Here is a 23524-nt window from a genome sequence, read left to right as displayed (position 1 = left end):
CAGGCACAACTTCCAGCTGGGGAGGGACTGAATTAGGGCTGGGCAGCTGGATGCTGAAGCTGCTTCTTTCTACCCCCCAGCTGCAGTGCAGGCACAGTGGGAAGCCCCAGGTCAGTTCCCCACCAGCTGGATGCTGTTCCTGCACTGCAGTCAAGGAGCAGAGCAGAGGGTGGCGAGAAATGGTGGTGATGCAGACACAGCTTCCAGTTGCCTAGCCCCAGCTCTGGCATGGGCATAGGCAAAGCCCTCTGGCTCTGTAGGCTGCATCCAGCCAGCAGGCCAAATGTGGTTGACCCCTACTCTAACTCAAGCTTTAAATCCTCCTACATACTAATGCTGTTTCTTAGGGTTATTACTTGATCGAGTCTGCTCCAAAGCACTGGGATTCCAATGCGTCAGAGCAGCCTCCACACTTGTGTATAGGCGCCCATAGTCACAAAGCCAATAGTAAACCTCAGGTCCTTATTCCTAGTGTGATGCCCTAAACCAGTGGTGCTCAACCTTTTTGGCTGGCAGGCTGGATGGGCTGTGCCCAGCTATCCATGGGCTGGATCCAGTTGGTGGTCCCAATCTGGCACCCAGGACAGTCACAGCAGAGCCCATCCAACCATGCGGAGGGGGATGGGAACCTGATGTAGGCCCAACTCAGCCCCAAAGGAGGAGGCAGGGGGGGCATAGCCAGGCCCTGACACACCTGCACAGAGCTTGGGAATTTTGCAGCAGGAAAGCATGGCCATATTAATTGCCACTGCTTCCCCACCACCAAGTTTCCCAACCCATGGAAACTCCCACGAGCCAGATACCATGGCATTGTAAGTGCATTTGGCTAATGGGCCAAAGGTTAACCAACTCTGCCATATATCAACAGAGACCAACCTGCAGCATAGGTGCCACAAGTGGCATGGGCAGCCTGTGTATGTGGCATGGCGCACAGCAGATTGGGGAGGGGACAGGCAGCATGATGGCAGCAGGGAATTCGATCAGGCAGGGAGCACAGGGTACGAAGCAGAAATTAGAGCAGCAGCTTGGTCAGGGAGCACAGAGCAGGAATCAGATAGCTCAACAGCAGATCGAGCAAGGATAAGGGCCAGAGAGGCACTTGGGGATGGTGCAGGGTGAATCTGTGGAAACCTGTCAATAAGGCTGACCCCCCAAACCCTGTAAATTGGAGAATACGTATTCCTCATTATCACATAACCTCGAACCATCTGAAGCCAGAGGCAAAAACTGTTTTTAAAAGGCTTTTTTAAAGTGAAAGTTGAAAAAAAATTAAACCATAGTCTGATACTCTTAATTAGGTGCTGTAGGGCACAACAGAATGTTATATATTAATACAATTGTTAGTAACAAGTTGAAGCTGACTATCAGTGAATGAGTTTCTCTCTCCCTGTTAAGTACAATTTCATATGATGAGTAAAAGGGGTTTGATATCCATGTTCCACTACTAAGTGGCGCTACTAAAATACTAGAAGGATAACAACCAACCTAAACCAAGCTGTAAACCTATGAGATGTCTCTCTTGCTTTAGAGACAGACCTGGTTATTTCCTCATGTAAAAATATTTCAGAAGACTGCCATAATTACTGCTCTCCATTAAGTGCCCCTGATTATTATGAGGAATATCTACAACACAAGTGCCACAAGTGGCATGGGCAGCCTCAATGCATGGCATGTGACAAATCAGGGAGGAGACGGGTAGCACAGCTGGAGATGGGGCAGGAAGGAAAAGAGCAGAAAATCAGGCAGGGAGCCCAGGACAAGAAGCAGAAAGCAGAGCAGGGGACTGGGTAAAGGAAGGGGATTGGAGTGGCACTTGGAAAGGGTGCAGGACTAATTTGTGGTACACCCAATAAAAATGTTGGCCTCCACTGGCCTACCACATTTCTGTTGAAAAATAACTAGTTGGCTCAATTCAGTTTCCAGATCTGCCAGTGGAGCAGAGCACCAAGTAAGTCCCTGCTCTAACTACATCTGAAACATGCTGATGCAGGCCACAGTGGGCTAGGCTAGAGCAATTTAGAGATCTACTGATCCATTTACTCTCTCAAGTAGGCTCTGTCGATGAAATTTCTGAGGAGGTTTTGAACAGAACTTGAGGTTATAGACCAGGTTTGTAGACAGGGATGCAAATTTCTGTGTTCAAACCACATACTGTACTGTACACATGATTTGCTTAGAGCTTCAAGCTTGCACTCATACCCGAGCCAGAAACGGTTGAAGAGCTCTAGGTTTGCTGTGCAGAAGGCCAGAGTGGCACAGACTCCACACATGGGAACAGTTCACACAAACACACTGCATGTACCACAGAGGTCTGAGCAGGTCACCAAGGATGGCAGTGGTAGGGATTGTGGGATGGACACTGCATTGCTTCCCCCCCTCTGCCCTGCTCCTTGTATAATCCTGTAGGTGTCAAGGGTGTACTCTTTTGTATATGCAGTTATTGACCAACTTTAAAATGTCACAAGAAGCCCTAATCCTGGTATCAAAGTAGCTTGGGTAATAGTTCTGAAATAAAACAGGAAGTTAATTCTTTAAAAACTTCATTCTGCTCAAGGATCAGCTGGTGAAGGAATACAAGTGCATGAGCCATTCCTTCTTCTGTCCCTCCCCTGGTAGCTGAGATTATCACCTTCACACAAGGCTCACAAACTGAGACTGTCCAAGGTTTCTCAAACCTCTCACATCTACAGCAATACAAAGCACTCTCCATAAGGTCATGGAACCACCTCTATACATCCAGCTAAAATAAGCAGCACTAAGGGATCTAAAACCTATTGGTTAATATGAAAAATCTATTTTCTCTTTAACTATTATGAAGATTGAAGTTCACATAGTACACTAGTAAAGACATTTGTTGCATGAACAGTCACTTGCATTCAGAAGTTTATTACAAATGGGAATCATACAGACTCATTTCTCTTCCTATACATAAATCATTCTTCTTTTTTATTTCTGATGCTTTGTATTTCAGTAATTATATCACAATCTTCACACATGCCTTGAAATAAATGACCTGCGTCTTTTCAGAAGAAAGTGTGAAGGTAAAAGCAGATTATTTATTTATTCCTGTCCTTTCATGGAGATAGATGTTACAAAAATGAGTGGTAGGTTTCTGTAAAAAGAAATCCCCAAAGATGGAAACTGCATATTCTGACCTGCACTCTGTGGTAGCTGGCACTGAAACAACAGATAGAGTGTTTTGGGGTTTTTTCCTCCAAAGATTATGACGAGCTATGTTTATACTCCCAAAGCATCAGGAACTAAAAGAAAAGGAGGATTCTCCTAAATACCTAATGACTTACAGCGACTAAATGAGACAACTGAAGAAGAGAAAACTGCTGCAGCTGACTGTGTTGTCTCGAAGTTTTGGCATTCATTATTTAAGTTCAGTGGAAACTGTTCAGCCTTGAAGTAGACTGACTCATCCTCTTTAACTTCTAAATTTCCTGTAAATGATCCATTAGCTTTTGGCAAGGTTTATGTTGTATAGTGCTTCCATCAAAAGCACAATTCTCAAACTCTCATAATTTTAACGCTGCCTTTTGTGGCAGAATTTTAAATCAGGGTAATATCTGAAGACACGAATCCAATTTATGTCTTTGGATATCTGCATTTAACTTCCATTTGAAGTTGCCCAATGTGCCATAGCCAAAAGCAGAATCTGTCTCGCTGTTCTTAAATGTCCTCTTCAAATGGACATGTAGGATCAAATCCCAATGCATGTTACAGTATACAATCCCACTGAGTGTGGCAGAGGGTACAACTGGACTTTCTTATGGAATATAAGCATTATCCAATTATAAAAATATTATCTTAGATTGGCAATTCTCCATATCATAAACTTTTAGATTTCTTGGTTTCTCATTTCTCATGGTAGTTCTGTGAAAAGTAAAGGTTAGTTTGTGTCTTGCAGCGATTGTCATTTTTTAACATCCAATTTCATATGAATCTACCTCATAACCAGTGGTGTCTAAAAATGCCAGTATTTCAAAACAGAAAATAACTGTGGTGTTTCTAATGCCACCATTTGCTAACTTTGAGTAAATGTCAACACTGAAATGGTGACTACTCTAGTTCTACTGCCACCTGATGTAGTTCTCTAAGCATCATCAATTATCATTCAATGAGCAGGGTTTCTGCAAGAGATCTTTCTAATGTGTCGACTACACAAGCATATATGCTCTAATGTCAGCTGGTCCAGTAAAAATATTTCTTCCTCCTTCAATTTATTTTATTGTTTTTTGTGCTTTACAATGTGTAAAGGTACCAGCTGCGGAGACTGGAATCCTCCATTTATCCACACACAAAGAATGGCCTCGAGAGCATGTGTATAGGCTTCCTCATCTTAACATGCTGCGTCTTTGACCTGCAGCAAGCGGAGGTTTCAATGCTCATTCATTCATCTCCCTGGCCTCTCTCCTAGGACTGTCAACAAGTGCAGATAATTAACCAAGATTTGTGAGGTGGACATCTGCCTAATGGGAACTGAACTGATGCCACCAAACTAAATCTTACAAGCAAATTTACTTGTTATCAGATGGTAACACCTTTTATTTACTAAGGGAGCTGTTTAAAAGCACCAGCATATGGGCCAAATGCTGTGTTTCTTCCCATCAGAAAAAAGCCATCACCATTAGACATGATGTTTTTTTATATAAAATAAACCACGATCCTTTAAATGGCTTCTTTTTTTATTTAGGTTAAAATGCACAGGACTAGATTTACCAGAGGCCTTTGGCTACCTAAATTCAACATTTGGGCTCTTCTGGTATTCACATATCCCCCACCAAACCCTGCAGGAGTCTCACCACTAAATTCCCACTAGTAAAGTCTACTAAGCACATCAGTTCTATTGCTGGGCATGCACACAACTCCCCAAATCCTGAAAATATTGAGCAGCTAGTTCATTGCTAAGATTTGATGAGATTCTTAAAACAGCTGTCTGTCTCTATTCAGGCCTCTTCTAAGTGAGTATGTTCAGAGGACCATTAACCCACACAAAGGAAGAAGGGTAGGTGACAGCTTCTTCCCGCTTCCCCAGTAGCCCAGTAGTTGCAGCTGGCAGCCAGGAAGTAGGAGACCCAAGCTCAAATCCCTCTTTTCTGTGATGAAACCTGAATCCTCTTCTCCCACCCCACCCCCCATGTGACTATTCTAATTACCAGGCTCTCGGGTATTTTGGGACCAGGTTCAGCAATCCTGCCTGCTGAAGCTGTTCCACATTGCATGGAATAATTAAATAGTCTTTGGAGCAAAAAAATGGATTTTGCCATTGACCAACAAGCATATGAAGTGGCTAAAAACTGAGGTGGAAATCATGGACATGACCTATTTCTTTCTAAGTTTTGTTACTCTTTTTTTTTTTTATATTTAATTTCCTCATTTTTATATGGGTGATTTCTTTCGGCAGTGCTTAACATTTAAAGCATGTAACAGGAGCACACTGTTCCTTCTACTACAGTTGATAACATGGTGGCATTTATGGCTTGGTCCTGTAAGCTCTGAATAGTCTGGCTTTATCCAGAAAAGCACATGCTTAACTTGAAACATGTGAGTAGTTCCCTTCACTTGTCTACTCACACGTTTATTATTAAGTATAGAATTGAGTGCTTTGCTGAGCCAGAGTGTCCCGAATTTGACAGAACTGACTCTGCAGCTATGCAGGGAAGCGTTTTCTAAGTGTTCCCTCCCCTGAAGTACAAATTGGCAGCATATGACCCCACTTTCCTGGCTGAAATTCACAGATAACCTTATCTGTTTGGGATTTATAACTCAAAACAGGAGAGCTGGAGCTGAAAATGTGGAGCCCAATGAAGCAGAGATGACTATATGCTAGTCATCTAGGGGTTAAGCTAATTTGTTAGTGCCCTTGCTGTTTCTTGCTGTCAGACACTATGCATCTACTCTTTAAATTCTGAAAAGAACACCGACCTTTAATCTGTGGGATTAGTTCCTTTGACAAAATGGAAGATTATGTCTTTTTTCCCACAAGCCTTCATGCAAAGCTTAGCCAGCTTCCATCTGGTCTGGCTAATTAAATGTAAGTTAACATTAAGTTAAGAGCCAGCTCCAACCCACAGACCTCCTATTCTGCAACTGGAGATCTATTAATTGGCCAAACTAATTCCAATTTTTGATTACTTCTGTTTTCTTCACTCTCTCATGAAAACAGTGAAATGTTTTTGAAGACATATTTGCATATTTTCTGTTCCTGAACACAAAACACTAAGACATTCTAATAAGACACTGAGAAAATACAAAAATCTCATCTTTTTTTTCTTACAGGCATACAGATTATGAAAGCAGCATCACAGTATCCCAAAGGTTACCTATTGTGGCTGAGAACCTTAATCTTTTAAAACCAGAATAACCATGCCTGTTAACACCTGACCCGGATCTTGCCTGTCAGGTATTTTAATGTTAGTGGGCTAAAGGATCTATTCAGACAAAACTGTCTTTGAAGTCAACTCAGGAGTTCTGTCTGAGTGAATTAGGAGAGGAACAAACCCAGCAATCAGGGGTCACTTGATTTATATTAACTTCAAAAAACAGCTTTTGATGAAATTAAGATTGAAAATAAAAAGGGCATACACCACTTTGACTTTGCATACATTGAATTTAGGATCTCAACTCCTTATATTTCTTTCTGAAGACTAGTTTATTTTTACTACACATTATGATTAATATTTGGGAGAAAAAGTACTACCTAGTTAATGTTTCTAATACGTAAAGCAGCTAATTTACATCCATAAATTAAAATGCAACCACTAGACAATAATTCCCTTTGAAATCAAGGCCTTCTTTTAACACATTAAACTTTGTATCTTGATCCTCCTTCTTTGTGATGTTACACAAGGCAGACATCCACTTAAAAAGGAAATGCTGCCTTATGATTTTTTTTTCTGATTTAGCACAGTGCCTGCCAGGAACCAGAACCTTAAACTAAAATAGTCTCACTGCTTCACAAAAAGAAATGGAATGAAAGAAAAGAAAAGAAAAGCAGTTGGTTCTCATTGAACAACTGAGGTCAGAACACTTGAGGTTCTGTTTTATTACTACCTATAACTCCATCAAATATAAGCAGACGAGACATAATCCAAAAACAACTTCTCCACAGATGACAGGCAACATTAGAGTGGCTAGAGAAGCAAGGTGGGAGACAGGACACCTGAGTTCTATTCCTAGTCATCCGACAACAGATCAAGTCACTTTACCTCTTTTTGCCTCAGTTTCTTGCTATATAAACAGAGACAACACCACTTAACCTCTTTATTGCATAGGGCTCTTCTATGCTTGGATGAAAATTGTCTATATAAGGGCAAAGCATTAGTGACTACTATTAAGTTGCAAACAGAAATAACAAGGAACTAGTTCATCTTTAAGAGACACCAAAAACAAAAAAATACTTTAAATACAGAGCATAAGATGAACAGTACAGTAATAAGATGCTTTTGCTCATACTAGATTACTACATTTTCTTACCAAACAAGTTTTATTCTAATTTTACAAAAGCTAGAATTTTTGAAAGGAAAACAAATTGGAATCTTATAGTGCAACATTTGTCTACATAAAACTATGGTCTGCACTAATCTTCCTCATAACCATTTGCATCCAAGCTTTAGCCTCTTAGCCAACTTGTTCTACACTCCTGCTCTAATTCCATGGAGTTTTCCTCCGTAGTTTCCACAAAGCATGTCTCTGGGACATGGTTCTTTACACTTAGTTATTACCATTTATTCAGAAGGAGCAGCTTAGCTGACAGTGTTTTATAAGACTCGGGGCTGATTCCCTCAACAATGAAGTACAAAGACATCTGGGATGAAATGCTGTGCAAATTTACCCACGCCACCTTTTAAGACTGAATGCACTGTACTTCCAAAAAGACCATTAAAACCAAAACCAAATTCAAGAAATATCAGCTCCACATTACAGTGAAATGTAGCTCTCAGTCCTAACACACTCTTGGTCGATTTCTGTGAAATCATTCTTGGCACTGATTCCAATTTACCCCAGCTTTCCTCGTGATCTGGCAACTGGAGCCACCTTGTGCCCTACTGAGCACCTGCACCCTACAATCCTTGTGGCAGCTTGTTCACAAAACACCAAACGCATCCATAGTAGGGTATGCACCAGAAAGTGTTTAGGTAAACAGTTCTTCAGATGCCATATACATTTATGATAAACACATTTAAAGTGGCTGAACAAAAAAGGGGAAAACATGAGGGGGAAAAAACAAAATAGGGAGTCAGTTTGATTTTTTTTTTTTGAGCCAATCCACACATTTTTAAAAAGCAGCCAAGGACATTCTGCAACCATCCTTAGCTATAAATTGGCACAACTTCACTAATTTCCAGTTAATGCCACATAAAGATCCTAGCATTCAAAACTAGGCGACAGGAATCTGAGACTGTAAACCACTCTGCAACCTGTCTTATTATATGGTACAGTATGAAATTCTTTGTCCAATACATTAAGGGTTCCACCATTAATCTATGGGAGTCTGACTTAACTGAGGTGCACAGAAAAGCACTTAAAATGTGTATAAGTATTATAACTCTATCTTGGGTGCCATCTACAACATTCAGATCTACTTTTAAACATACCCAAAATTCAGTGTAAGAAGTTTTTGTTTGGCTCATTACAAAAATGGGGTCATATGCATAAAAATAGATTTACATCAACTCCCAGAAGATGTTTGGATGTAATTTTTTATTCAAAGACAACTCAACCACAGTTATGTGCCTTTATTTTATCTTGAAATGAGATCCAAATCAACTGCTTCCCTCCCCACCCCCCAAGTTATTTTAAATGTCTCATTTCCACCCTGTACAATGATCTTATTTCTATGCCTATTGTGGGCAGAGTGGAGGAGCAATTCTTGCTAGTCAAATTAATATGTATAATTTAAATGCATAGTACCTGACACTTTTTCCAAAGCATATGCAGTTGGAGAAGCTGAGAGTATGAACCATAAAAACAGAACTAGGTATGGAAAAAATACCCTGCTTTTTAGTATTCTCCATATTCATGTATTCTGATAACACAGTGGGCACATCATGTTTTGAATCCAGTGCTGCAATACATTATACTGCATTTTCCCTGGCCACTCAGACATTATCATCGTTTCTTTTTTTTTTTTTTTTTTTTTTTAGCAATTGGAAAAAATACCCTGCTTTTTAGTATTCTCCATATTCATGTATTCTGATAACACAGTGGGCACATCATGTTTTGAATCCAGTGCTGCAATACATTATACTGCATTTTCCCTGGCCACTCAGACATTATCATCTTTTTTTTTTTTTTTTTTTTTTTTGCCTAATAGCAATTGTAGCTCCTGTGATGTCATTATTTTAATTAAGAACAATCCGAACCATTGACAGAATTACCTTGTTTGGTACAGTCTCACATCTCCTGTCCATTAGTGTTCTTTTGAACCAATATTTCAATATTAATACTTGCTGCTTTAAAACTGCCTTAGGTCCAGGAAAAATATTATTAGCCTTCAGTCTAACTCCAGAGCCAGAGAAGAAACTTGTTAAGAAAAACAAATGGAGAGCTGTACTCTGACAAAATGTTATGCTTTTCTTACACATGCACAAACTCATGGAAAATGGATTCACACCCTGCCAACCTATTCAGCCTCTTGCCCAGGTGTGGGAGCTTATTTTGGCTGGTTCTAAAGGGGCCACCTGCCGAGATACAAAAGAAAAATCTCTCTCCCCTTCCTTGCTCTATGTGCCCAAAGTACTTCTCTGCCCAATTCAATCAAGTCCCAAACTCTCTCTTTCATTAATCCAGCTCAGGGTGGGATTAGCAATGGCACAGCAATTTAGACATTCCTGCCTGGGAAATCCTGACCTGAACCCCCACACTCGATGCACATACATGGTCTCTTGGCTGCCTGTACTCATGTCCATCTGTTTTCATGGCATGATGCCTGCTCATTTGCCTACCCTGGAGTACCAGGGTGCCTGTACTCTATGACCATACATTTTCTCAGCACCCCTGCTTTACAGAAAAGGTTGTGCAACTGTGAAAATACTCAAAGGAAACAGAAACACAGAAGACAAATCTGTTTCTTAGATGCCGTCTTCCCATTGACAGGATTAAACTGACACAGTGATTTGCAACTACCAGCAACGAGCCCTGAAATTTCACAGCCAGGCAACGGGAAGCAACTTGCACATTTCCTTTGAGGTGAATGGACTGCTGGGGTGTTAAGTCCTGTATGTAAGAACCCAGAGGTCAATGTCTGTATTCTGTTTGAAGAGGCCTGTATTGAATCTATTCAATGTCACTGGTGCACATAACTATTTTTATAGATGGTATGAGAAACTACTACTTGCTCATAAACAGCCAAGGGAAAAGAGCTGAACTGCAGGGTTTCCAAGTATGAGCATATAAAATACTTACTCCGTGCCACTCCATCCCCTGTTTTTAGTGTAGCTGATATCAACAGAAATCTGTTTTGTGTTTTCATTGGCACAATAACTGAGGTCCACAAGACAGCTCCAAGTACAGTATACAAAAGTTTTCTTTTACTGTTGGGGCAGCAGAGGCAGACTCAAATACCACATATTGTTTCTGTATAAATGCTAAAGGTTCAGTCATAGACTTATATTATTGCAAAAATATATTTTACATTAAAAAAGATTACACACACACACACACTAAGGAAATGCTCAAAAAAACCAAAAAACTGTTTACCTTAACTCTTCCCCTTTGGTTTCTTGCCTAACAAAAATCTAGTAAAATGGTCTTGGTAAATCCTGCCATGTTGCATCTTTGTTACTTACTTGCACCCTTTTCATTGTTACAACCTAGGAGCTAGTCACTGGTAGCTGGTTTCCGAAGAAGATGGAGCTAGACTGTTCTCCATGGTGGCAGATGACAGAACAAGGAGCAATAGTCTCAAGTTGCAGCAAAGGGTGGTCCTGCTTGGAGCAGGGGGTTGGACTAGATGCCCCCCGATGTCTTTTCCAACCTTAATTTTCTATGAGTCTATGATTTATCAGATTTTAATAATGCAGTCACCCTCCAAACTGTATCACTAACTTTTCAATGGCAGTAGCACAGTGAATATTTCCGGCAGAAAGGAGTTGTAGAGGAGGAGGTCTCCACAAGTTTCTCCCAACTGCTTCTGTTTCGGGGTACTTAGATTGCCCTTCACCATGAAACAGGCCACAGTGCACAGTTCCTGGTAGTTCAGGAAGCAGTCAGACCCTTTGCTTCTAGAGATACTCTGAGTTCCAATGGAGCATATTATTTCATAGGGTAGTACTAGGCTGCATTGTCTAAGAAATCTCCACAGGGCTGAAAGGTATACAGCTGTTCCTCATTCTCTCAGCCTACCCAGTTCTGCTCCCTCTTCCTGGATAGTCCCTCCAGAACCTAGTGTTCAAGAAAATTGATGGTACTTTGCAACTGACTAACCACCTCTGCTTCCCTGCCCTGCCCTTCTCCACTCTGCTTCCATATTAGGAGGGCATAAGGTTCCCTTAGAGCAGTAGCTGTCAACCTTTTTAGATGCGAGGCACCCTTCAGTAAACTCAACGAGCCGTTTTGAAAGTGCCAACCCTTATTTATCACCTTTTTTTTTTTTTTGACTACCAAAAAATAATAGAGCAGTTTCTTTGTTGCAAAGAACTCAAAAAGACCACAAGAAAGATCAGGTCAGAATGTTTTTAACATTATGGATTCCTCCTTGAAATCACTGGGTTTATTTTGTGAATCATGTTTGCACACCTACGAATGCTAACATTGTGTGGTACCACAAGGCACCCTTCAGTGGCTCTTGATGCACCCCAGGGAGCGCAGCACTCTGGTTGATAATCATGGCATTAAAGTTTCTGGATTCCTACCCAGTGGGACTACATGCAAAGCACATTACCAATGAGCAAAAGATGATGACGTCAGGCGCACAGTAAACAGAAATCAGAAAAAGCACTAGGGTTTAACCATTTTTATAAGTGCAAAAACCAAAAATGCCATGTTATTAGACTCACAGGTGCTCTATTTTCTACCTAAAAATGCTATGAATAAGCAATAACGAAAATATTGAAAACCCTGAACTGCTATAAAGCACTTTATCTACAATGTTAATAAAGTGCCAAAAAGGATAAATGAAGAACTGAAGCTAACCAATCTCTCTGTTCAGGCCAAACTTGTTTCCTTGAATTTCCTATTTACTGTAGCTTACATGACATCAATCCTTTATGCGAACACGTGCGACTGTTTCACGCCGATGTGCCCCAAGCAGCTGACACTATTATGCAAGTGAAGGGGAAGCAGAGTATTTAGGACACTGCAGTACCGTATCACTTAACCCTTATTTGGGTTTAATGCTTCTCCTCTGATTTTTTTCTCCTTTAATGTTTTTAGTGAGTTTATCAGCTGCCTGAGCTGAAGCACAGCCTAGAGCCAGGTGCAGGATTAATGCAAGCAGATGGTGGCTAATCTTCCCTACCCAGCTCTGCCCGTGCTTGACCTGTAGCATCTTTGTTTTCTTCTGGTCCTAGGCCTCCCTGGCCAGCACACAAGTTGTGATGCCCAACTATGCCAAGTTGTTTGGTTGGCTAGGGACTCATTTAAGACCGCTGATATGATTTAAAGGTCCAAGTCACGTTTCAGTCATGCCACCATAACTAGAAAGGTAAGTAAGTTAAATCCATTGGCTCCCTACCCCTACTCCCCCAGCCTCTCTTTCCAGTAGAGATAAGGATACTAATACCAAGTAACATAATCTACTAATAAGTATTATTTGACATGTCAAACAGAAAATATACGTTTTTATTAAATAAGGACTGGATTGTGATTAACCTTTATACAGCTGCACAGAAGACAAGGACGGGAACAAGGGACCCCTACTGTCTGATGTAGCCACAAAAGAGCTGGCCAGAATTGCAGGTTTTGCATTCAAAGGAGCACAAGAGCTACTTAAATTAAGAAAGGGCACAGCATGTAGGCAAAGAGTAGGTCAAGTACAGCTCCAACCCCTCTCCCCTCCCTAAATTTAAGCCAGCAGAGCTTGCTAAGTGGGAAGCGCTCTGCCTCCTGGCTCCCTGTTATATATCTCCTCCCAAAACTGGATGGTACCAAATGACTTCCAGTGTAGGGCTGTGGCTAAATCCACAGATTAACATCCTTCTTTGTATGGTTTGATTTTTCCCCATCTGCATTACAGGTAAGAAACTAAGCCGAACAGAAGAGCTTTGAGTCAACAGCAACTTTCAAAGTTGAACAAACTAAGAGGTAAAGTGGGACAACAGGAATATGTCTAGAAAATAACATTTTCAGGTCTTCAGCCACTCCCTCTACTAAGGCTCCATCCTGGAAGGTCATGTCACAGCTATTAATTTGAGCTGAAGTGCAGGAAGTGCAGGAAAAGGCTGTAGAAGTTGGTATACTAAGTTAATGGGAAGTCCACGACCAGGACAAAGTATGTAATAACCAAGAGGCAACTCAGACAGCTCTTCCCTCATTGATGAGAAATGTAGAAAGCCTGAAATAACTTATTTGGCCATCAGTGAGGAGGAAGACTTCTGAGATAATTTACTGTCGCACATTAAAAAGTAAAGGATCTACTGGAAAATAAGCTGCAATTCAGGGATACTGCACTAATGAGATTTACAACATTTTTGACTAGCATACTAGGGCAAGTTGTCTAGGAAAGTTTTGGGTGTAAAGTATTAGGAATTAAAAGGTGTCCAATGCATTAGCAATTCAGCTTAAAAACAGATCTCTTCCACTGACATGACTGAAAAAGGAAGTAGAAAAGAAAACACTTCAGGATTTCTTCAAGACAAATTCTTGTAATCATAAAAAAAATACGATGGGTTTTTTTTGCTGGAATCCTCATATTAAAGGTTCTTAACACACTTATTTTACTGAGACAGCGATGAAACTACAAGACAACTACTGGTTTGTTTGGTTTGGGGGGGCGGCATAGTTTTTGTTTTGTTTTTACATTGGGCCAGTTTCATTCAGCTGAATTTACATTAACCTTTCTGGTTATGTGCACTTTTTTTCCAACTAGTCGCTGGATTTCTATGCTGCTGAATCTGAAGATGTTAGCAAAACTCACAGTAAATTAATGACACAAGAGACCAAGCTGTTCTTGGCTGTTCTTTTCTTATTTTTATTGCTTTTTTGTTTAATGTGAATTGTCCATGATGAACCATTGGAGGCTATTCTCCCATGCTTATTTAATTAATCAGTTTAACTCTTCCTACCTTTCATCTGGGTAACTATATGTATCTAGCTTACTACAGCCACTAAGCTGACAAGCTAACATGCTTCAGTGTTCACCACACCTGGTTCCAGCCTGGGGCTCGACTTTGATGGATTTTATTTCTGGATCAGCATGGCTTCCCTCTTCGGAGCTATTTATATTTTTGACATAGAGCCAATGCTTGTCAGTACATACTAGGACAGGAGTGACCAACCTGTGGCAGGCATGCCACATTTGGCACAGGTAGCCTCTGTGTATGGCACAAAGCAGACCAGGGAAGGAACAGATAGCACAGCAGCAGATAGGGCAGGAAGCAGAAAGAAAAGTAGCAGATTGAACAGTGGAAGGGGATCAGAGTGGCACTCGGAAAGGGTGTGGGACTAATTTGTGGCATGCTGGCGAAAAAAGTAGGCCCCACTGTACCGGGGCCTAACATTTTGCCAGTCGCATCACATGATTCTTGGCAGCATCTGTAGGATGAGGTCCATAATTTGTGGTCAGCCGCTATGTAAATATGGCCCTGAACGTAACATCAAACAGGAACACACGATACTGTATTCTACTGGGAGTTCTTCACGCAGGCTTTCATTGTGTATTTTGCCATGTTAAATTTTAAACATATTTCTTAGTGATAATAAGTCCTCTCCATTTAATTCAGCAGACAAGACTGAATGTTTTAAAATACTAAATCCTATATTTATTCCCTTTAATTTATAGGTGTAAATTTCTGTTCCTTTCTATTTTGAAACCAGTAAGCTCAGAAAATGAAAAATAAAAAAAATAAAAATATGAGAAAAGGCGTTCTTTGCAGTAAGGAACTTGCCTGCTTAACCTTAGCAAACTGAGTGCTTTAGAGAGAAGATAATGGCTCTATGTTCAAATGCAGATTTTCACAAGAGACACAAGCACAAAGATTCAAGAAATCCTATTCTACAAGGAAAAGGTATTCAGCCCTCAAGAGGGACTAAACAGGATTGTAGACAAAAATAGCAAATCAGACTCAAAAAAGGTAAGTCAGGAAAATTAATAAAAACAGGAGTTGGGAGAACCTATAGGCAACTCCATGCACGTCGGTCAAATCAGGCGATACCATTTTTGGCATAAAAATGTACACTGATTGAATAATTATTTCCCAGCAGTATACAGGAGGATACTTCTGTGACAGGAGGGGCAGCAGTGATATTGCTGACTTCTACAGGTGTTGTTAGACATTATCTTTCCCATGTATTAAATGCTCTTAAGATAGGAGTGTCCGAGCATTAAGGCAGGAAAAGACAGAAAAAAACCACCCTCTGAGCATCTCAAAGTTACACCTCTTCAGGTGATGATCATCTCCAGCTGGTGTTAGGCAATTCATATTGCATTACCATCAATCTGCTCCACAGGGCCAACTGCAGTCCTTCAGCATCTCAGCATACACCACTCCCTCCCCCTTCCCCACCCCCCCACATATGGACATATCATCCAGAACTCTACTGCCCCAGACTGACAGAGACCCAGGTAGCTACAGGGGAGTAGGGAGCTACTGAGCAGCCATGGGTGGGGAGAAAACCAAATTAGCAGGGAGCCACTGGAGGGGCAGAGGCAGGAAGCCAGAGGGCAGACTCGACTGCTTCTCACCATGCCCCTGCTCATCAACCCTCTAGTGCAGTGGTCACCAACTGGTTGATCCCAACTGACTGGTTGATCCTGACAGTCAGTCAGTCGATCTTAGTCTTGCGGGGGCTAGCCTGCCCAGACTGAGATCGACTGCCAGAAGCTCCACAATATGGAGTGGAGCAGTGGGACGTACCAGCAGCAGGATGCATGTGGCTGGGCTGAGCCCCTTGCCACCAGAGCCAAGTTGTGTGAGTAGGACAGTCAACCCTCCATGCCCCCTGCCACCAGGTGAGTGGGGCCACACCTGGGCTGAGCTGGGGGAGGGTCAGAGCCCAGGTGGCTCATCCAGGCACGTAGGGGGACTCCCACCACTGCACGCACCCCGGTGGAGGCCTGGGGGCACATCCCCCCCTCCCCCACCCCCAATCTGTGCACAGGGCAAGGCAGCTGTCGTTGAGCGCTGGGCTTTGAGCTCCGACCCTCTCCCAGCCCGGCCTGGGTCCTGCTCACCTCTGCCCCACTCCCTCCCTCACTGCAGGGGCCTCGGTCTCCCCCTCCCCTGCCCCCAACTGACCTTCTGGGCAGGGGTTGTGGTGCAGCGGGCGCAGTAGATCCTGGGCTGCCCTTTACTTGAAAAAGTGATCTTCACCTTAAAAAGACTGGAGACCACTGCTCTAGCGGGAAGTCAGAGCTGGGCACATTGAGAGGACATTAACCCCTAAAGTGGAAGTTGCTCACAGCATATGCTAACTTTAATACCACCTAACATTGCTTAAAGTTAGCACGTACATATTGTAACATGTAGCAATATCCTAAGTGTGTGTTGTTGGATGTTTCTGGTTTGTAGCTCTTCAGGTTTAGGACTTCCCAGTGTTCCAATGCAACTGGTAGCATCTGCTCTTGAGGATCCAGAAAGAGGTACCTTAAGAGCCAGGGAGCCCTGGAATCAGTCCCTTACATATGACCATCACGACTGGCAGAGGGCTAAAATGGGGAAAGGGAGAAGAAGCTAGGACTTACCTGTGTTTGCAAAGCACATATGGAAAGATCTCATGGGAAAAAATAACTGGGTAGTTATATGAGTCACTTCACATGTTGTTTGCTGTTTCTGAATGATTCTTTTCTGTTCTTTTACTAGTCACTAGCATCCAGGTGTTGCTTCTCCATTAGCTTCCACAGTGAGTTAGTGACATACAATTTCTGGATATAAGGAAAAACGTTTTCATGGTTCATGTGACCAGACTCTGGAATAGACTCCCAGCTGGGATGGTGCAGGCACCTACCCTGGAGATCTTCAAAAGGAGACTAGTTGCATACCTTGCTGGAGTTATTTGACCCCAGCAGTCCTTCCTGCACAGAGCAGGGGTGCTGAACCCGATGACCTCATGAGGTCCCTTCCAGCCCTAAACTTCTGTGAATCTGTGAACCATATTTCTCTGTATAAACAAGTCCCAAAATATAATACATACCTTTTTTGGAAAGGCAGAACAAAAAAAAAGTTCTTTCCTTGCAGCAAGGGAGCAGAACTGCAAGTTGAGTACAGATTCTACTTACACTTTTGCCTGTACTAGAAGAAACTGTTATTACCCTATGGGCACATCTACACATAGTAACTGCCTGTGCTGTGCGCACAGTTCACAGTTAGATTTCGCAGCTACTTCACTGTAGCGGTGCACTAAAACAGGGAAGTGTGCCACTACGGCTTAGTAGCTGCTGATCATGTGTAGACTCACGTGATCGCTATGTTGCTGTAGCACACCATATGGTGACGCAGCACAGCACTACAGTGAGATGGGGAGACATGTACACATACCCTATTTCTTACATATAATGCACACTAAAATTTCTAACAGTTTTTTGGGGGGAAAAACTGCATGTTATAGGTGAGAAAATATTGCATTTCAAACAAATAGCACCTCTCAAATGTGGACATTAGACAGTTGTCTGAACTCTTAGCTTTTTTTTTTTATGTTTGCTTTTGATTCTTCCTTTCTTCTATTCTTTTTTTTTTTTTTTTTTTTTTTTTTTCAAACAGAGGAGAAATAAATATGGGGTAAAGGTTAAGGAAAAGGAATCAGGCCTCTAAAAGTTAAATAAAGTAGTCATCTTAAAAAGAGAAGTTGGAAAAAAAATTTAAAAGACTGTATTAATGTCAACCATAAAAGTGAGCAAAAATCAGAAACCAGAGGCCACAAGATTGTGAGATTGGCTTAAAATCATCAGATTTTTAAAAGATAACAATACTGGAATTCCTCTTATTTGCCTTCTAGTCTTTGGGCCTCTAGGGTGCACTCCCAGGTCACATATTCAAGCTTTTTTCCCCAAACCACAGGAGCTAGAAACTTACTTAAAAAAAATGAAAGCTGAGATTTGACTGTAGCAGCTGAGGCTATAACAAAACACGAAATATTGCTAGGCTCACGATAAAAATCACAGTGGTTAATAATACTGACACAGAAAGGAATTGGCATGCCAGAAATATTCTAATTTAAATGTTACAAAGCCCCTGGAGAGGGAAAAGGTAGAAGAATATTTAAATGAACAGAAAATAACATGGACAAAAATTATATTGTGAATTTTTTAGGGAAGGGGCAAACATACAATGCACGATCAAACATTAATTCCCGACTTAAGATTCTAGACCCTACCATAATACAAGTAGTAATGCATGTTTTGGAAAACTTTTTTATGATGTTCTTAAACAAAGGTGGTTTTCATTGCCAACAGCTGTGCTGGGAAGAAAAACACATGAACAAGAAATTGCAGGGGATAGACTTGTAAGTGCCCAAATGCCATGCCGGTTGCTCTTCAACCTGTAAAAACCCAGTGAAGGAAAGCTTGACAGAGTTATCACTGTAGACTGGGCAGGTCCCTGTGAGGTTGCACCCCATGGGTTAGCTGCATTATTGAGGTGTAAAGCTTAATAGTTTTAATCCACAATGGCATGGTAACATGACAGAAAGACTTACCTTACTATGGACTATCAGTTCAGGTAGCAAGAGACCTGGGTCCTCCCTGCCATTAAAGATGCTGTGATGGTTGAATGTTTGATACATAGCTTCTGTGACAGAGACCTAAGTCAGTGAGTTTATCTGGATATCATTTACATGGGCAGATACAGAAGGTAGACTCAACAAGGAGTACAACAGGGAGTGACAACAGATTAAAGGAGTTTAACTCCTTCTGGGAGAGCAACAGGGATACTTTCTTTTCTTATGTCTTCCCTCCTCCTTTTCAATTGTTTATTCTATTTAACTTGAAAACCACTGCATCATCCAGTTCTCAATGTAGGTTCCAGACCATTTTTCAGAGGTGATGCTACCAGATTTCACCTGACACCTAGGACCACCATGGGCTAGGCTCTCTACCGGACTACACAAGCAAAAGGCAATGTGTAATTTAAAGGTAGGACACAGGAGGGAACAGGTTAAAAGTACCTGTCACACTTCAAATATCCAGAGATAAAACATACTACAGATACAACCATTCTCCAATTATAACAGGAAAATGAGACCCAGACTCAAAATACAGTTATATTTCATTTTATAAAATGTTACCCACTTTCCCATACAAACTTAGGTGGCCTTGATATTTATCAATTCCTTTTCCAATTGTCTGTTCTTTTTAAACAAAAATCCTACAGGCACCTTTAAAAAGGCTTAAAATCCCTAGTTATTACACCAATTAGTGCCAAATACAGAGGAGTAAACCTCAATCCCATATTTCTATACAATTTACAATGTGCGGTCAAATTCTGCACCTCTTGCTCACACTGAAGAGTACTTATACATGCAAGTAACTCCACTGATTGTACAAAAGCTGTTTGTGTCAATACTGAGTTACTCTGCTTGAAGAAGGTTTGCAAGAGTGTTCATAGAAAGTAATGCAAACGACTCAATTAAAAGCAGATAAAATTCTTTGTACCCTGAGGAACATATTTCTTTCATAGCAAGATATATATCCAGATCAGATGCATTTCTCAGTCCTTCAATAAGCCATGTGGTATGGTATTTTAGCTACTGACATTTTATTACAGAGAAACATTTCAGGTTATTTGAAATAACTGAAACACTCTCATCACTGCATTCTTATGGCCAAGTTTCTTTTATTTTATTCTTAGTTTTAAATTCATTACTTTTAGCAATCCAACTCAAAGGGTGAGATTTGGGGAAATTTTTAGTTAGAAATCTAAAATATACACTTTATCATGAGCTTCCCTTACAAGTCAAGAGAAATACAAGTTACTCTGACCCCATGCACCAAAATTAAAACAAGACAAAAAAGCAAACAGAAAAATTAGGGAGAAAAAATGTCACAAAAGTGGAAGCTGGAAGGAAATTTATTCTACCTCTTGCGCCATCAGCAACACATAAGCTAGGTAGAAGGGTGGCCAAATTACTTAAATTGATGTCATATCAATTGAAAAACTGACCGAGTCCATACAATGAACAGTAATTGCTCTCCATCCAATTCATGGGACCAAACTGTCTGTTTTCCATCTGCTCCTATGCAATTTAAGCAATTTTGAACTTTGCTCTTGCTTCCTGAATGTATCACAGATTTATAAGTGTGTCAGGGTCCAATTCTAAAGAGTCCCTACTAAGGTAGGCTATTATGAGGTGTGAAATTTTTATGTCCATCAGCCCAAGCCAGGAACATTCAAGAACAATCAGATGTGACCTTACTGAACTCACTGTGGAAAAACTCATAATGAAATACACCAGAAAATAAAAAAGGAAGAGATCATTTTGTTCTCCTCTTGTGCTACTATAAAGATTTGCTAGAAAGCAGTGCTGAACATTATGAAGAGCTAACAAAAACATTTCTACCTAGTAGAAAGCACTACTGTTAGTCAAATAGGCTTTACAGATAATACTAAAGTGTTTATTCCACTGGAACAGAAGGACATAACCTCTTCTAACTGCATGTATGGGATATATTAAACCTTTTACTACTCCTTTTTAGCCCCAGTCTTTGTTTCTCCATCATTAAACTACCCACAGTGTTGAGACACTGGGCACATCTACACGAGGCGCTTTACTCAAGATTAGAGTCAATTACTGTGCAGTAAGCGTCACCGTTTACATGTGTAGATGCCTACTGCACAGTAATTTGCTACCTGTAAATACAAGTAATCAATTAACCCTTGATTACTTACTGTGCAGTATGGCGTGTAGACGGCCAACCGGGAGTGAATATGCTCCCAGTCAGCCGGGCAGCAGGGACAGGAGATTGCTCCTAGGAGCTGCCTGCTGCCAGGGTGGGCTCCACCACTGGAGCCCAGGTGGAGACAATGTCCCACTGCTCCAACAGCATGGAACTACCAGGCCCTGCTTTCCGATTGTGATCGGGGAAAGAGAAAATTCTTCATATGTAAGAATCTCCCAGCTCATGCTCCACAGTTGTAATCAGGAAGCAGAGCCTGGGAACTCCCTGCTGCTGGGGCAGTAGGACATTGTCTTCAAGCAGATTCTTATCTCCCAGCCCGAGTTCTGCGGCCATGGGGCCTGGGCTGGGAGATGCTCCCAAATAAGCATCTCTCAGCCTGGGCCCCATGACCACAGACCTTGGTCTGGGAGACAAGCATCTCCCAGCCTAAGCCCTGTGATCAAGGAGCTGGGGCTGGGAACTCCCTGCTGCTGGGCCAGGGGGACATTGTCCCCACCCAGGCTCCAGTGGCACAGCCCACCCCAGCAGCAGGCAGCCCTGGGGACAAGGAGCAATGTCCCAGGTCCCACCAGGAGATAGCTGTCTCCTGGCCACATGCTCCCTGTCAGCTGCTGAGCTAGCACCCAGGGGGAGCCTAAAGCTCCTCCTGGGTGTTGCAAGGTCCTGGTGCAGGGCCGCAGGGAGTGGAAGCAGTCTGCTGCTAGGTGAACCAAATCTGCTCCCTATCCCAGCACATGCAGATGCACACCCAGGACAGTTTACTCTGAGTAACCTATGCTAGAATAAACCAATCCCGCATTATTTGCACGTGTAGACACGCCCACTGACACCAAACAGAGTGCAGGACAAGTGCATATGTCAGAGAAACTTATGTCAGTAAGTTGTACACTCTTCCTTCCCCAAATTTAGGTTTTGTGAAGTATTGTTTTTAAAAGAAATCTCATTAGTGACAACATATTTTGCCTATAAAGTTTTCCTTACTCTAGCACAAACGTGTGCCCAAAATAGATTATAATGTGTATCACCAATTATAATGGTTCTCATCAATTAGGCAGGAGCAGATTATTTTCATGATTTTGGTGCTGGCATGCCTCATTAGAGACTGACAAGTTCACAGATGACACTAAGATGTGGGGAGAAGTGAGCATTCTAGAAGAGAGGGACAGGCTACAACTAGATCTGGACAGGTTACAGAGGTGGGCGGATGAGAATAGGATGGGTTTCAATATGGACAAGTGCAGGGTGTTGCACCTGGGGAGGAAGAACCAGCAGCATACCTACAGGCTGGGGAACTCCCTTCTCGTCAGCACAGAGGCAGAAAAGGATCTTGGAGTCACTATTGATTCCAAGATGAACATGGGCCGCCAATGTGGGGACACGGTCAGGAAGGCTAACCGCACCTTGTCATGCATCCATAGATGCATCACGAGCAGGTCCAAGGAGGTGATCTTCCCCCTCTATGCGACATTGGTCAGGCCGCAGTTGGAGTACTGTGTCCAGTTCTGGGCGCCGCACTTCAGGAGGGATGTGGACAGCATCGAGAGGGTCCAGAGGAGGGCCACTCGCATGATCAGGGGGCAGCAGGGTAGGTACTATGAGGAGAGGCTATGGGACCTGAACCTGTTCAGCCTCCACAAAAGAAGACAGAGGGGATCTGGTGGCCGCCTACAAACTTGCCAAGAGGGACCAGCGGGCAATGGGAGAATCCATTCCCCCGATCAATCCCGGTTGTAACAAGGAACAACAGCCATAAGCTGACTGAGAGTAGATTCAGGCTAGACATCAGGAGGCACTACTTCAGAGTCAGGGCGGCTAGAAGCTAGAACAAACTTCCAAGGGAAGTGGTGCTCACCCGTACCCTTGGGGTCTTCAAAAGGAGGCTAGACAACCACCTAGCCAGGGTCATTTGACCCCAGAATCCTTTCCTGCCCATGGCAGGGGGTTGGACTTGATGATCTGCTTAAATCCCTTCCTATCCTACCAACTATAAAACGATGAAGTATTTCTGTAGTTGGAAAGATGTGAAATTTTCCTTGTTTTGTCATTTACTTAAAGAGCAGCCTGGCAGAAGTCACTTAACTCTTCCAAGCCTTTTATTATTTTCATCTCTAAAGCAGGTATAGTTTTCATGCTTGCAAAGAACTTTAAAGTCATTTTACATTTGCACAAACTTTACTGTCAAGAATGAAAGTCTCGCTATAAATGCATTTTATATGGGTAGTCTAAAATTCAGAATATTTATTTAAAATAAATCATTTAGCTTGATTTGGAATTACATCAATCTTTTTGTTGCTTCATAAGCATTCTACATAGCTCTTTACCAAAAGACATTTCAAATGCCTACCAGATGGCAATTTGGCTGAGTATTTTGGCACTGGTTTTGTCGTAATTTGCTGAAGTGTTCAGTGCTGTATTGACTCAACAAAGGATTTTTGATGACACGGTTATGAAATCGCATGCAAATATGTATGATATGTTATGTTATTTATATCAGTTACCAACGTACAAAATACAAAAATGTTTGAA

At 41.9% G+C, this 23524-nt stretch overlaps 1 protein-coding gene across 3 annotated transcripts in view; it reads right to left on the bottom strand.

Moving 5' to 3' along the window:
• PARVA (parvin alpha) overlaps positions 1-23524 on the bottom strand; it is a 111167-nt gene that overhangs the window by 78833 nt on the left and 8810 nt on the right. The window contains exon 1 of one of the 3 annotated variants that reach the window (XM_006027092.3): positions 10797-10815. The exons of the other annotated variants lie outside the window; for them this stretch is intronic. Within the exon in view, the coding sequence (XP_006027154.1) occupies position 10797 (1 nt within the window). The 5' untranslated portion in view covers positions 10798-10815. Of the gene's footprint in view, positions 1-10796; positions 10816-23524 lie in introns of those variants that run through there. 3 annotated transcript variants of the gene reach the window in all.

Source organism: Alligator sinensis, unplaced genomic scaffold, assembly GCF_000455745.1.
Source record: "Alligator sinensis unplaced genomic scaffold, ASM45574v1 scaffold352_1, whole genome shotgun sequence".
NCBI lineage: Eukaryota > Metazoa > Chordata > Crocodylia > Alligatoridae > Alligator > Alligator sinensis.
The sequence above is the reverse complement of the archived record's forward strand: the minus strand, read 5'-3'. Positions and strand labels throughout refer to the sequence as shown.